This window comes from Hypanus sabinus, chromosome 6 (assembly GCF_030144855.1).
Source record: "Hypanus sabinus isolate sHypSab1 chromosome 6, sHypSab1.hap1, whole genome shotgun sequence".
Taxonomy (NCBI): Eukaryota; Metazoa; Chordata; class Chondrichthyes; order Myliobatiformes; family Dasyatidae; genus Hypanus; species Hypanus sabinus.
The window spans coordinates 57880740-57896394 of NC_082711.1; the positions used below are offsets into that span (position 1 = coordinate 57880740).

Here is a 15655-nt window from a genome sequence, read left to right on the forward strand (position 1 = left end):
AGGGATGACATAGGATCGGAAGATGTAGAGTCTCTATGGGTTGAGTTAAAAAATGGCAAGGGTAAAAGGACCCTAATGGCAGTTGTATACAGGACTCCAAACAGCAGTCGGGATGTGGATTACAAATTACAGCAGGAGATGGAAAAGGCATGTCAGAAAGGCAATGTCATGATAATCGTTGGGGATTTTAACATGAAAGTGGATTGGGAAAACCAGGCCATTACTGGACCTCAAGGGAGAATTAACCCTTAGAGAACAGTGATCACAATATGATTGAGTTCACTTTGAAATTTGAGGAGAAACTAAATTCCAATGTTTCGGTATTTCAGTGGAATAAAGGAAATTACAATGGCATGAGAGGGGAACTGGCCAAGGTTGTCTGGAAAGAGGCACTAGCAGGAAGGACAGCAGAGCAGCAATGGCTGGAGTTTCTGTGAAAAATGACGGAAGTGCAAGACAGATATATTCCAAAAAGGAAGAAATTTTTGAATGGAAGGACATTGGCATGGCTGACAAGTGAAGTCGGAGCCAAATTAAAAGCAAAAGATAGGGCATACAAGGAAGCCAAAGCTAGCGGGAAGATAGAGGATTGGAAAACTCTTAAAAACTTGCAGTAGGACACTAAGAAGGTCATTAGGAAGGAAAAGATGAATTACGAAAAGAAGCTGGTGACTAATATCAAAGAAAATATGAAAAGTTTTTTTAAGTATATAAAGGATAAAAGAGAGTTGATGGTAGATATAGGACCAATAGAAAATGATGCTGGAGATATTGTAATGAGAGATGCAGAGACGGCAGAGGAACTGAATATATATTTTGCATCAGTCTTCATAGTGGAAGACATCTGCAGTGTACCAGACATTCAGGAGTGCCAGGAAAGTTAAGTATGTGCAGAAAATTACGACTGAGAAGGTGCTCAGGAAGCTTAATGGTCTGAGGGTGGATAAATCTCCTGGTCCTGATGGAATGCACCCTTGGGTTCTGAAGGAAGTAGCTGGAGAGATTGCGAAGGCATTAACAATGATCTTTCAAGAATTGATTGATTTTGGCATTGTACCGGATGACTGGAAAATTACAAGTGTTATTCTGCTATTTAAGAAAGGTGGGAGGCAGCAAAAAAGAAACTATAGACCTGTTAGCCTGACATCAGTGGTTGGGAAGTTGTTTAATCAATTGTTAAGGATGAGTTTACAGAGTACCTGGAGACACGTGACAAGATAGGCCAAAGCCAGCATGGTTTCCTTAAAGGAAAATCCTGCCTGACTAACCTACTGCAATTTTTTGAGGAAATTACAAGTAGGGTAGACAAAGGAGATGAAGATGAGGTGGTGTACTTGAATTTTCAGAAGGCCTTTGACAAGGTGCCACACGTGAGGCTACTTAGCAAGACAAGAGCCTATGAAATTAAAGGGAAGGTACTAGCATGGGTGGAGCATTGGCTGGTTGGCAGAAAAGAGACAGTGGGAATAAAGGGATCCTATTCTGGATGGCTGCCAGTTACCAGTGGAGTTCCACAGGGATCAGTGTTGGGACTGCTGCTTTTTACGATGCATGTCAATGATTTGGACTATGGGATAATGGATTTGTGGCTAAATTTGCCAATGATACAAAGATAGGTGGGAGAAGCAGGTAATTGAGGAAACAGAGAGCCTGAAGAGAGACTTAGATAGTTTAGGGGAATGGGCAAAGAAGTGGCAAATGAAATACAATCTTGGAAAGTGTATGGTCATGCACTTTGGAAGAAATAGACAGGTAGACTATTATTTAGATGGGGAGAGAATTCAAAATGCATAAATGCAAAGGGACTTGGGAGTACTTGTGCAGAATACCCTAAAATTTAACCTCCAGGTTGAGTCAGTGGTGAAGGCAGCAAATGCAATGTTGGCATTCATTTCTAGAGGTATAGAATATAAAAGCAGGGATGTGATGTTGAGGCTCTGTAAGGCACTCATGAGACCACACTTGGAGTATTGTGTGCAGTTTTGGGCTCTTTATTTTAGAAAGGATATACTGACATAGGAGAGGGTTCAGAGAAGATTCACGAGGATAATTCCAGGAACGAAAGGGTTACCATATGAGGAACGTCTGGCAGCTCTTGGGCTGTATTCACTGGAGTTCAGGAGAATGAGGGGGACCTCATAGAAACATTGCAAATGTTAAAAAGCCTGAACAGATTAGATATGGCAAAGTTATTTCCCATGGTAAGGGAGCCTAGGACAAGAGGGCACAACTTCAGGATTGAAGGATGTCCATTTAGAACATAGATGTGGAGAAATTATTTTAGTCAGAGAGTGGTAGATCTGTGGAATTCTTTGCCATGAGTGGCTGTGAAGGCCAAGTCATTGGGTGCATTTAAGGCAGAGATAGATAGGTTCTTGATTAGCCAGGGCATCAAAGGGTATGGGGAGAAGGCAGGGGAGTGGGGATGACTGGAAGAATTGGATCAGCCCATGATTGAATGGTGGACCAGACTCGAAGGGCCAAATGTCCCATGTCTGCTTCTATATCTTATGGTCTTGTGGAATATAGAGAATCCATAATTAATGACAACCTTCAAAACAATAATAGTGCCTTTAGTTCTCCAGCCAGTCATGGGTGTGCCACGCTTTTCCTTTTTTTGTTGTTATTTTCAGATCCATAGCACTCAGAATTTTTTTATCAGCGCAGCTATTGTTGGGATCATAAGCAAAACCATTGTTGACCAATTTGAATTGCAACACAACATTAATAATCATTAGAAACAACATGAGATTGGTTTGAGATACTGCCAAGAATGAAACAGGGTCACCAGTGAAAGACTTAGCAAATCTCAACTGTTTTCATGTGACAATTATAGTCAGACTCAAAATATATAAACCAATGAATTTGGCACTGAATGAAGCAGTTACCTAATGCACTAACTAGAGGTGAATCTCAGTCATCCCATCCCTGAATATGTTACATATCTAGTGCCACAATAGCGGAGTTTCTGAATGAAGGATGGGCAGCCACCGTTTCATGCCCTACTATTGCTAATGTCCACTAACAACTTGCATATTAAAACATACAGGATCTATCATTTCACCAAATAAGGTAAGTGCTGAAATGGAATTAACTACACTGCACTGAATTTAATAGATATCTGATGCAATTGGCAAGAATTGGCGTTAGCAGTGGACCAATCAATTTGCAGAGAGAGCGACTTCACAAAGATTGGGGAGAAAAGTTTAAAAAAGGAGCACTTTGCGGGGCTCGGCAGATTAGCAGTGGACCAATTGATTCAAAGAGAGAGAGAGAGAGAGCTTCATGCACATCAGGTAGAAGAGTTTAAAAAAGGAGTGATTTGCAGGGATTGGCGCATTAGTGGTGGGCGAATCAATTTGCAATTCATTAGCAGGAGGTAATAAAAGAAAGCAGGGTCAAAGCAGAGTGGCCATTGTGTGAGTGGATCAGTGTAGGATTGGGAGCGTGAGGCTTTGTCAAGGAGGCACAGGTAAGTAGCAAGTAAGGATTTTGTAGTGGTTGAATAAAAAGTCACTAAATTACAGCTAATTAAATAAAGGGATAATGTAGGATCCGGTGATGTGCTGTGGCAGCATGATGTGGGAGCTGGTGGACCCCATTGTGGTTCCTGGTGACCACATCTGCAGCAAGTGTTGGATGCTCAAGGAACTCAGGCTCAAAGGTGATGACCTGGAATCTGAGCTTCAAACATTGCAGCATGTCAGGGTGGGGGAGAGTTACCTGAATTCTCTGTTTCAGGAGGTAGTCACACCCATTAGATGAGCTGCCTCAAATTCCATCTGTGGTCAGGGACAAGAGGGTGTGACTGCCAGTGAAGTGGGTAGTGGGATCCAAGAGACAGTGTTGGAGGAGCCTCAGCCCTGGTCCAGCAGGTCTGAGATTCTTGCTCCATGTGTGGATGGCAATGGGAGCTGTAGGGAGGATGAGCAACCTGACTTCAAGAGAGGGGTAAAGAAGAGAAATGTAGTGGTAATTCAGGATAGTGTAGTCGTGGGAATAGACAGAGTTCTCTGTCATGAGTATAGAGCATCCTGAAGACTGTGATGCCTGCCTGATGCTCAAGTTTGGGACATCTTATCTGACCTGCAGAGGAATTTGCAGTTGGGGGGAATGATCCAATTGCCGTGGTCCATGTGGGTACCAATGACATAGGTGGATTGGGGAAGAAGGTTCTGCTGAGGGAATTTGAGCAGCTAGGGACTACATTAAAAAGCAGAACCAAAAAGGTAGTCATCTCTGGATTACTACCCGAGTCACATGTAATTTGGCATAGGGTCAAGAAGATTAGAACGTTAAATGCATGGCTCTAGGATTGGTGTGGGAGAAGTAGGTTTGAATTCATAGGAAATTGGCACAGTATTGGGGAAGGACGGAGCTGTACCAATGAGACAGGCTCTACAGGAACTGTGATGGGACCTAGATCCTAGCAAATTGCATAACTAGGGCTGTGGATATGGCTTTAAACAATAGTAGGGGATGGGTTCAACAGATTGGAGAAGTATGGATAAGGGAAAAAGAAGTGTGGATAAAGATCAAGAAAAGCAAAAGATAAAAAAGAAAAGTAAGAGCGGAGTGAAGAAAAGTCATGTGCAAAAGAGTAAAAGATTACAAGATTTTAAAAGCACAGTGAGTGTAAGGGCACTTTATTTGAATGCCCACAGTATTCAAAACAAGGGCAGTGAACTTGTGGCACAAATCAGTACAAAGTGTATGATTTAGTGGCCGTAACAGAAACAAGGTTGCAGGGTGTAAAGGATTAGGAATTAAATATCCAAGGATATCAGGTAATATGGAAGGTAAGGGAGGTGGGGTAGCACTCTTAATTAAAGATGAGATCAGGGCGATAGTGAGAGACGATATATGATCTAAGCAGCAAAATGTTGATTCCATCTGGGTAGAGGTTAAGAATAGCAAAGGGAATGTGCCAGTGAGTGTAGAAACAGGATGATTTGGCAGATAAATGCATGACTGAGAAGCTGGTGTAGGGGGCAGGGCTTCAGGTTCTTGAAACCGTGGGATCTCTTCTGGGGGAGGTATGACCTGTTCAAAAGTGATGGGTTGCACCTGAACCCAAGGGGGACCAATATTCTCACAGGCAAATTTGTTAGGGCTGTTGGGAAGGGTTTAAACTAATTTGTCAGGGGAGTGGGACCAGAGTGAAGGGACTCAGGATAGGACAGATGGTACAAAAAAGTAAAGATAGCATACAGTCAGACTGTCAGGAAGGGCATGCAGGTGATGAGACTTAGTTGCAGCCAACAGGCTGAATATCAAAAAATTAGTGATGCAGAATCACAAAGGATAGCAAATACGAAACTCAAGGTGTTGTATCTAAATGCATGGAGTATAAGAAATAAAGTGGATGATCTTGTTGCACTATTACAGATGGCCAGGTGGTTACAACAGGAAGTAGAAAAGGCATGTGAAAAGGGCAATGTTATGATAGTCATGGGAGATTTTAATGTTCAGGTCGATTAAGAAAATTAGGTTGGTAATGGATCTCAAGCAAGTGAATATGTTGCATGCCTATCAGATGGCTTTTTAGAGCAGTTTGTCATTGAGCCTACAAGGGGATCAGCTATACTGGATTGGCTGTTACGTAATGAACCAAAGGCGATTAGGGAGCTTAAGGTAAAAGAACCTCAGGAAGCAATGACCACAATATGATTGAGTTCAACTTGAAATTTGACAGGGAGGAAGTAAAGTCTGATGTAACAGCATTTCAGTGGAGTAAAGGAAATTACAGTGGTCTAGGAGAGGAGTTGGCCAAAGTAAATTGGAAGGAGATGCCGACAGGGAAGTCAGCAGAGCAGCAATAGTGTGCGTTTCTGGGGAAAATGAGGAAGGTGCAGGACGTAAATATTCCAAAAATGAAGAAATACTTAAATGGTAAAATAATATAACCATGGCTGACAAGGAAAGTCAAAACTATTGTAAAAGCAAAAGAAAGGGCATACAACAAAGAAAAAATCAGTGGGAAGATAAAGGTACATAAATACTATTGATAACCCATGGGTGAAATTGACTCTTAAAATACGGAAAACTACTATAAAAGAATATAATCTGGAGGGAGATATTGCAATTCTTAAATGGTGTGCATATGACTCTGTTGTTACACCAAATAAATTGGATGCTAGATTTAAGGACTGGACAGCAAAAGGGATAACAGTTCTTTGCAACATACTGAAAGAAGGAACACTGTTCAGTTTTGAAATGCTTAAAGAGAAACACTTATTAGAAAAACAAGATTTTTATTGGTATTTACAGATGTGACAATATGTTAATAATACGCTTAAAAATGTAACTAAGGCAAATACATGCTTGATAGAGCTCTTTAGAAAAGCATATAATTCAGATAATGGTAGTAGAATTATTTCAAGCATGTATAAGGGGTTGTCAAATCTTAAAACACATTCGACTTCATACATTAAAACAAAATAGGAGAAGGAAGGAGGGATAATTATATCTGAGGAGGAATGGACAACAATATGGAGATATCAATGGAAGTGTACCAGTTCGCTGAAAAGGAGGGAGTTTGGATGGAAAAACTTGATAAGATATTTTATTACACCCTCTCAGAAATCACATTATGTTAGTAACCTCCCTGTTTGCTGGAGAAATTGTGGAAATCAAAATGCAAATCATTATCATATTTTTTGGGACTGCCCTGTTATCAAAAACTATTGGAGGGGGATACACAATGCCCTACAAGACATCTTTAAATGTGAAATACCCTTGGAGAGTAAGACCATATATTGTGGATATATACCTCAAGAATGCTTGAAAAGAGATAAATATTTAATGAATATACTGTTGGTGGCTGGTAAAAAGACTCTTACTAGGAAATGGCTATCACAGGAGAGCCCAACTTTAAATACATGGATGGAAATTACAATGGACATTTACAAAATGGAGAAGATAACAGCATCTGTTAATCATAAGCTGATTCATACTGGGAAAAATGGTTTAACTACATAATGCCACATAGGCCTGATTTTATTTTCACAAATCAATGAAGCTGTTGTAAAAAAAAGATCACTCCCTACTTGTACATAGTTCTTTCCTTTTGCTTGTTTTTTCTTTCCACTCTTTTCTATGTGTATACCCCAGATAAATACTTTGTGGAGATTTGTGATATATATGATTATATGATATATATGTACAATGTCTGAAATACATCTTATGGAAATGTTTGTTTGATGAACTTCAATAAAAAAAATTACAAAAAAAGAAACATGCTAGCAAATAATATCAAAATGGATAGTAAATGTTTTTTCAAGTATGTTAAAAATAAAAAAGAAATGAGTGTAGATATCGGACCACTAGAAAATGAGGCAGGAGAAATAGTAACAGGGACAAGGAGATGGCTGATGAGCTAAATGAGTATTTTGCATCAGTCTTCACTGTGGAAGACACAAGCAGTACGCCTGATGTTGTAGTGTGTGAAGGAAGAGAAGTGGATGCAGTTACTATTACAAGAGAGAAGGTGCTCAAAAAGCTGAAAGAACTAAAGGCACATAAATCACCCAGACCAGATGAACTGTACTCTAGGGTTCTGAAAGAGGCAGCATTAGAGATTGTGGTGGCATTAGAAATGATCTTTCAAAAATCATTGGACTCTGGCATAATGCCAGAGGACTGGAAAATTGCCAATGTCACTCCACTCTTTAAGAAAGGAGGAAGGCAGCAGAAAGGAAGTTATAGACCAATTAGATGGACCTCAGTGGTTGGGAAGATGTTGGAGTCAATTGTTAAGGATGAGGTGATGGAGTACTCAGTGACACAGAACAAGATAGTACAAAGTCAGCATGGTTTCCTCCAGGGAAATCCTGCCTGACAAACCTGTTGGAATTCTTTGAAGAGATGATAAGTAAGATAGATGGTGACATCAATACGCATGCGCAGGTTAGCAGGGAGACCATTGTGCTTTCTGCTGCAGGAGCTGGTGGGGCTTTGGGATCAAGATCCCCCAGAGGTGCTAGGCATGGTGAGGAAAGGTGAGCATTAATTTACAATATCCATGTGAATTTGTTTATGCTTGTTGGCGAATCGGGAATATCGGTAATTTGATATGTTTTACATGTGGACGCTTTAGATTTTCACGAGTAAGGGTTTCGACGCTGGATAGGTGGCTTGCAAAGTTCCTTACCAGCCAAGCAGGTTAGTCTTCCTGTAATTTAACTACCAGGCAATATCTTGTAAAAGTTGTGCCAAAGTGTACCTTTTGTCTAACTTTATTGTATCGTGACTGATTGTACATGTAACAGCGTAACGTGGATGTGTAGTCTCTGTTTGGGGGTTCAGCACATGTGTACTAAAAAGTAGTAGATGTCTTAAATGAGATGTATTTGCTTACATTTTTCACTGCTATGTATAAGGCACAGGGTTGGGGGGATTCTAATGTTGTTTGTATTGTGTTCCTTCAGAATTGCCACTACCGTACTAGTTCCATATTAGTACTGTATTAGTTTTGTGCGATTTTCTTTGTATTTTTTATACTGCATATGCAATTGGTGGACACACCAGTGTGTGGATCGAACGTTAAACAGAGATTGTAATGGCGGGATCTGATTGTAAAGTTTGTTCGTTTTGTTTTAAGACCCTCTTCTGGCACTTAAACATCTAAAACAGATAAAAGAATTAAAACCCGAAAAAGTAATTGTCTCAGGTGTGTACTTTTCCCCAGGCTACAACATTATACTACATATAAATTATTTAAGGGATGGAATAGATAGCTTTGTTGCCAAGTTTGCAGATGACATGAAGATTGGTGGAGGGGTAGGTAGTGTTGAGGAAACAGGTAGGATGCAGAAGGACTTAGACAGATTAGGAGAATGGGCAAGGAAGTGGCAAATGAAATACAATGTTGGAAAATGCATGGTCATGCATTTTGGTAGTAGAAATAAATGTGTGGGCTATTTTCTAAGCAGGGAGAAAATCCAGGAATCTGAGATGCACAGGGACTTGGGAGTCCCCATGCAGAAAACACTAAAGGTTGACTTGCAGGTTGAGTCGGTGGTGAGGAAGGCAAATCCATGTTGGCATTCATTTCAAGAGGTCTAGAAATACAAGAGCAAGGATGTGATGTTGAGGCTTTATCAGGCACTGGTGAGGCCTCACCTTGAGTATTGTGAATAGTTTTGGGCCCCTCATCTTACAAACAATGTGCTGGCATTGGAGAGGGTCCAGAGGAGGTTCACAAGGGTGATTCCAGGAATGAAAGGGTTATCATACAAGGAACGTTTGATGGCTCTGGGTCTGTACTCACTGGAATTCAAAAGGACGATGGAGGATCTCATTGAAACCTTTCAAACATTGAAAGGCCTTGACAGAGTAGATGTGGAAAGGATGTTTCCCATGGTGGGAGAATCTAGGACAAGAGGGTACAGCTTTAGGATAGAGGGGCATCCATTCAAAACAGAGATGCTGAGAAATTTCTTTAGCCAAAGGGTGGTAAATTTGTGGAATTCGTTGCCACATACAGCTGTGGAGGCCAGGTTGTTGGGTGTATTTAAGGCTGAAATTGATAGGTTCTTGATAAGACATGGAATCAAAGGTTATGGGGAGAAAGCCAGGAACTGGAGTTTAAGAGGAGAAAATAAATAGATCAGCCATGGTAAATGGTTGAGCAGACTTGACAGGCCAGATGGCCTAATTCTGCTCTTATGTCTTATGGTCCTACCGAAAAAAAAATCATAGGTGGGAGTTGCCTATCGGCCACCAAATAATAACATTACAGTGACACAGGCAATAAACATAGAAATATCTGAGGCATGTAAGAATGGAACAGCAGTTATCATGGGGGACTTTAACTTGCGCACAGATTGGGTGAATCAAGTCGGTCTTGAGGAGGACTTCATAAAATGCATCCGTGATGGCTTTCTTGAACAGCATGTTACTGAACCTACAAGGGAACGTGCTATCTTAGATCTGTTCCTGTGCAATGAGACAGTTAAAATTAGTGATCTTGTTGTTAGGGATCCTCTTGGAAAGAGTATGAATGAATTTCTCATACAAATAGAGGGTGCAACAGTTCAATCTAACACCAGTGTATTATGCCTAAACAATGGAGACTACAATGGGCTGAGGGAGGAATTGGACTGGGAACATAAACTCTATGGTGAGACAGTTGAGGAACAGTGGAAGACTTTAAAGAGATTTTTCATGGTGCTCAACAAAATAATATTCCAGTTAAAAGCAAAGACAGTAGGGCAGGGAGATCCCAGCCTTGGATAACTAAGGAAATAAAAGAAGATGTCAAATTTAAAGCTCATGCATACGAAGTCGTCAAGAGTAGTGGAAAACTGGAAGATTGGAAAACTTTAAAAAGCAACAAAGTACCACTAAGAGAACAATAAAGAAAGGGAAGCTAGATTATGAAAATAAACTAGCACAAAATATAAAAATGGATAATAAAAGTTTTAGTAATTAATAAAGCAGAAAAGGATGGCTAAAGTGAATGTAGGTCCCTTGGAGGATGAAGAAGGGGAATTGATATTGGGTAATGAGGAAATGGCCGAGGCATTGAATGACTATTTTGTGTTGGACTTCAGGGTGGAGGACTCATTTAACATGACAAAGAGAGATGTTATTGATGCGATGGGAGATGAAGACCTCAATACAATAGCTATCATTAAAGAGGTACTGCTCAGCAAACTCATGGGTCTGAAGATAGATAAGTCCCCTGGTCCTGATGGAATGCATGCCAGGTACTGAAAGAAATGGCAAAAGTTATAGTTGAAACTTTGGTGATGATTTACCAAATTTCTCTGGACTCTGGGCAGGTCCCAGTGGATTGGAAGACGGTGAATGTCACGACGCGGTTCAAAAAAAGGATGTAGGCAAAAGGCAGGTAACTAAAGGCCAGATAGCTTAACATCTGTAGTTGGGAAAATGCTTGAAGAAGAAATAGCAAGGCATCTGGAAAGAAATGGATCCATCAGTCAGACGCAGCATGGATTCAGCAAAGACAGATTGTGTTTGACAAACTTACTGGAGTTACTTGAGGATATAACAAGTACAGTGGATAGAGGGGAACAGATAAATATTACTTAACGGATCTCTGGAAAGCATTCAATAAGGTGCCACCTAAAAGACTTACCCATAAGGTAAGGATGCTTAGAGTTGGGGTGATGTATTAGCATGGATAGAGGATTAGTTAACTAATAGAAAGCAGAGAGTGTTACTCTGGTTGGCAATCAGTGGTGAGTGGTGTGTCACTGGGGTTGGTACTGGGATCACAACTGTTCACAATATATATTAATGATCTGGAAGAGGGGACTGAGTGTAGTGTATCTAAATTTGCTGATGATACTAAACTGAGTGGAAAAGCAAATTGTGCAGACGATATGGAGAGTCTACACAGAGATATAGATAGGTTAAGTGAGTGGGCATGGTTCTGGCAGATGGAGTACAATGTTGGTAAATGCGAGGTCATTCACTTTGGAAGGAAAAATGAAAGAGCAGATTATTATATAAATGGTAAAAATGCTGTTGTGCAGAGGGACTTGGGAGTGCTTGTGCATGAATCACAGAAGGTTGGTTTGCAGGTGCAACAGACTATCTAGAAGAGAAATGGAAAGTTGGCCATTGCTAGAGGGATTGAAGTTAAGAGCAGGGAGGTTATGCTGCAACTGTAAAGGGTACTGGTGAGGCCGCACCTGAAGTACTGCTTGCAGTTCTGGTCTCCTTACTTGAGGAAGGATATACTGGCTTTGGAGGCAGTACAGAGGAGGTTCACTGGGTTGATTCCAGAGATGAAGGGGTTAGACTATGAGGAGAGATTGAAGCACCTGGGATTGTACTCACTGGAATTCAGAAGGATGAAAACAGATCTTACAGAAACATATAAAATTATGAAAGGGGTAGATAAGATAGAGGCAGGAAAATTGTTTCCACTGGTAGGTGAGACTCTCTTTTCTTCAGTTGTCCATTGGAATCAGATGATGACATCCACTCCTTTAACGGTGAGATCTTTGATAACTATACAGTCCTATCCTGGACCCACAAACTCTATTGTAGGTGGGACATGTATATGCGGTTGTGGTGGTGGTAACAGTGGTAATGATGGCAACCATGGCTGCATTTCTCTTGGCTCTCTTTTGCTGTCTTTTCTGATTGTTCTTTCCATCTCCAGAATACGAACCCCATCCCTACAGAGCTGTCATCAAGTGTTACGGTCAGCAGCAACATCCTCCAGGTCCTCAGGCCTGATCTTGCATTTCCTTAAAGCATTCTTCATCTGATCCTTATAGCGCTTCTTCGGCCCTCCAGCTGAGCGTTGACCATGATGTAGCTGGCCGTGTAACACTCTGCGGGGTAGCTGACATGGGGGCATCCTTATCACTTGCCTCAGCCACTGCAGCTGATGCTGGGTGACCACGGCCTCAATACTTCTGCAGTTGGTTTTTACAAGTATTTCAGTGTGAGGCACCCACTCACGCCAGGTAATTCCCAGAATGCGCTGAAGGCAGCTCATGTGGAAGTGCTCCAAGGCCTTGATGTGGTGGCTGTCGGTTACCCAAGCTTCACAGCCATAAAGGAGGGTGGTGACACAGACCGCTTGGTATACAGCAACCTTTGTGGAGGGATGAAGGCTCCTGTTCTGAAAGACTCTACGCTGAAGTCTCCCAAAGGCAGCTGATGCCTGTTTAATGCGGCTCTGGATGTCGTTGTCAATGCCGCTATCCTCAGAGAGAATGCTCCCCAGATACTTGAAGATGGCACTACTGACAGCTTTTCATCACCAACAGTGAAGGCAGGTTGGGTGGGTGGGACACTAGTACTCCATTGGCAAACCACTTCTGTCTTGGTGGTATTGACAGTCCGGCCCATCCTGCTGCATGCTCTCACCGCCACAGCAAGGACAGTCTGAAGATCCTCCAGAGTATGGGCCACAAGAGCACAGTCATCTGCATACTGCAGCTCCAGGACCTGCTCTCTATGGAGTTTGGTGGTTGTGTGGAGCCTCCTGATGTTAAAGAGGTTGCCATCTAATCTGACGTCCTTTGCCACAGCGCTGCTACCCTCAATCTCGTTGTGGAGAAGCTTGGTAACACACAGGAGGAAGATGTTAAACAGCACTGGCGCTACCACACACCCCTGCCTCACCCCTGTGCATACTCTTGTCCTCCTATGACCCAAGCAGTCATTCCATCATGGAACTGGCAGAGGATGTTAACAAATTAATTGGGACAGCCAAACCTGAGGAGAACATCCCATAAGAGCTCTCTTTGCATAGTGTCGAATGCTTTGGAGAGGTCAACAAAGGCCATAAACAGGTCTTGATGTTGCTCCTGGCACTTTTCCTGAAGCTGCCAGGCTGTGAGACTAGAACTACGGGACAAAGCCTTAAAATTCAGGGGAGTCGATTTAGGATGGAGATGATGAAAACTGCTTTTTCCAGAGAGTGGTGAATCTGTGGAATTCTCTGCCCAATGAAGGAGTGAAAGCTATCTCAGCAGATATATTTAAGACAAGGTTGGAGAGATTTTTGCATAGTAGGGAAATTAAGGGTCATGGGGAAAAGGCAGGTAGGTGGAGATGAGTCCATGCCAGATCAGCCATGATCTTATCGAATGGTGAAGCAGGCTCAATGGGCCAAATGGCCTACTCCTGCTCCTATTTCTTATGATCTTATGTTCTTAAATATATTTAGCAATGTTGTGGTGATTACAAGAATTACCAGCATGTGGTTATGCAATAAATGGAAAATGACTAGAGGATCTGGGAAGCCATCATTTTTCAAATCTAAAACATCTGGGCAGTATCAAAATCAAACTAATTACATTCAGGGATAAAGATTAAAAGAGAAAGATTATCTTTGTTTGTCAATTGTACATCAAAACAGACAGTGAAATATGTCGTTTTGTGTCAAATCAAAGCAGAGAGGACTGTGTGAGCAACCTGCCACATTTCCGGCCCCAGCTTAGCAACACACTAACCCTAACTATACATCTTTGGAATGTGGGAGGAACCCAGAGCACCCAGAGGAAACCCACATGGGCATGGGGAGAACATACAAACTCCTTAGAGACAGCGGTGGGAATCAAACTGATGCTGTAATAACATTGCGCTAACTGCTGTGATCCCCTGATGCCCCGTGTATTTTCAGAAAGCTAGAGTATAGATCAAATACAACTTTACCTAGTGACATAAGACTATATTGAACCACGGTGCAAGAATTGCATGGTAAACCTGTTTGGTGTGAATTATTGGACAAGACCTAGTTTCCTTCAACAAGACAGCACATTCCCACCACGATCCAGACCACACCCAGTGATTCTCAGAAAGCAGGATTAAAGCTCTCCTCAGTTAGGTTATCTCCCTTCCCAGTGGCTACCGTGGAATCATGCCTTGTACATTTGGCCTCAAGATGGCATATACTCTCATCCTGAAGCCCTTACCATTCGATTAATTTATTTGTTCTCAGCTACAGTATATACTGTACATATTCCCACATTGTTCAATCGTCCAAAAGGAGTAACTCATGTATCCCATTACCTCGGACCCACTCCCTAGAACTCATGTCACAAAGCATTTAAAACCCACTTTCTCACCTTCAGTTGCCTCCTCTAATTCATTTGTAACAACATTCTGGGGCATCTCTTACAGTTAAACAGCTACTCAATTCTAGCTTGTACAAGTCTCCATGTCTCTCCAAAGTGCTTCATTTGCTAGGTTCTATGCAGCTCGTTTGCTGCCTGCAATATGTCAGTAACACTAGAACGGCATCAATCTCAGTCTTGTACCAGAGTCCCTCATAAATCCACACTTCAGTCTAGGCAAAAGCCCAATCAGTTGCTCCAATGAACCTAGCCATCTTAAAGCCTTTAAGATATTTTGGGCTATTTTCTTGGAGACCTCTTTCTGCTAATAAGATGACCTTTTGCTGATGCCAAGATAAAAAGCCATTAGATCAGCTCCCAGTTTAGTGCACGGTCACAAAACCAAAATGAAATCAACTTTAAAGTGATTGCAATTACTGTGTTAAAACAGACTCCAATTAAATTATAATGATCTGAATGACATCATCATTCAACTACTGATCAATGATTCCTACTTTAAAATTGAGATTGCTTAGAAATATACCTCTTAAAACCAGAGGAAGGATTTTTACTTCAATACTGGCCCATAATCTAAGAAATGATTCCAACAAACAACTTACGAAAATAGCTGAATGATATCACTCTTCTCTTTGATGAAATCTCTTCGGTATTTCATAAACTCTCGGAGAGTTACCTGAGGGTTTACGTCAATGGTCAACTTATTGTCAACTGACCAGGTTTCCATAGCAACCAGTACAATTCGGGTGTTAATCTGATGCTTGAAAATCTAATGAAAAGAATGAAATATAAAATTAAAGCATCACCAATTTTAGCTCATGATATTCTGTCACATTCGGTGCAGTTCCATTCAACAATACAATGTAGATTCACTAATATACTGGAAGAAAATAAACTGTAATTCACAATGCAAAGTTTGAGTCCAACATAAAATACTGACACAGTTGATTTTCTGCTGATCTCTCTGGATTATTCACTTGTTACTTCATCAGCAACTAAATGGGACTGAATTTGACCTAATTTGCTTACGGCATCCACATGACAAGTCCAAAATGTATTCACCATCCCTAAATGTTCTATTACATAAT

General features: G+C 41.3%; 1 protein-coding gene across 4 annotated transcripts in view; it reads right to left on the reverse strand.

The window, feature by feature from the left end:
* Nucleotides 1-15655, reverse strand: part of adam22 (ADAM metallopeptidase domain 22) — a 337659-nt gene that overhangs the window by 145715 nt on the left and 176289 nt on the right. For all 4 annotated transcript variants that reach the window (XM_059972204.1, XM_059972203.1, XM_059972205.1 and 1 more), the window contains exon 11: nt 15170-15336. In XM_059972204.1, the coding sequence (XP_059828187.1) occupies nt 15170-15336 (167 nt within the window). The remainder of the gene's footprint in view (nt 1-15169; nt 15337-15655) is intronic.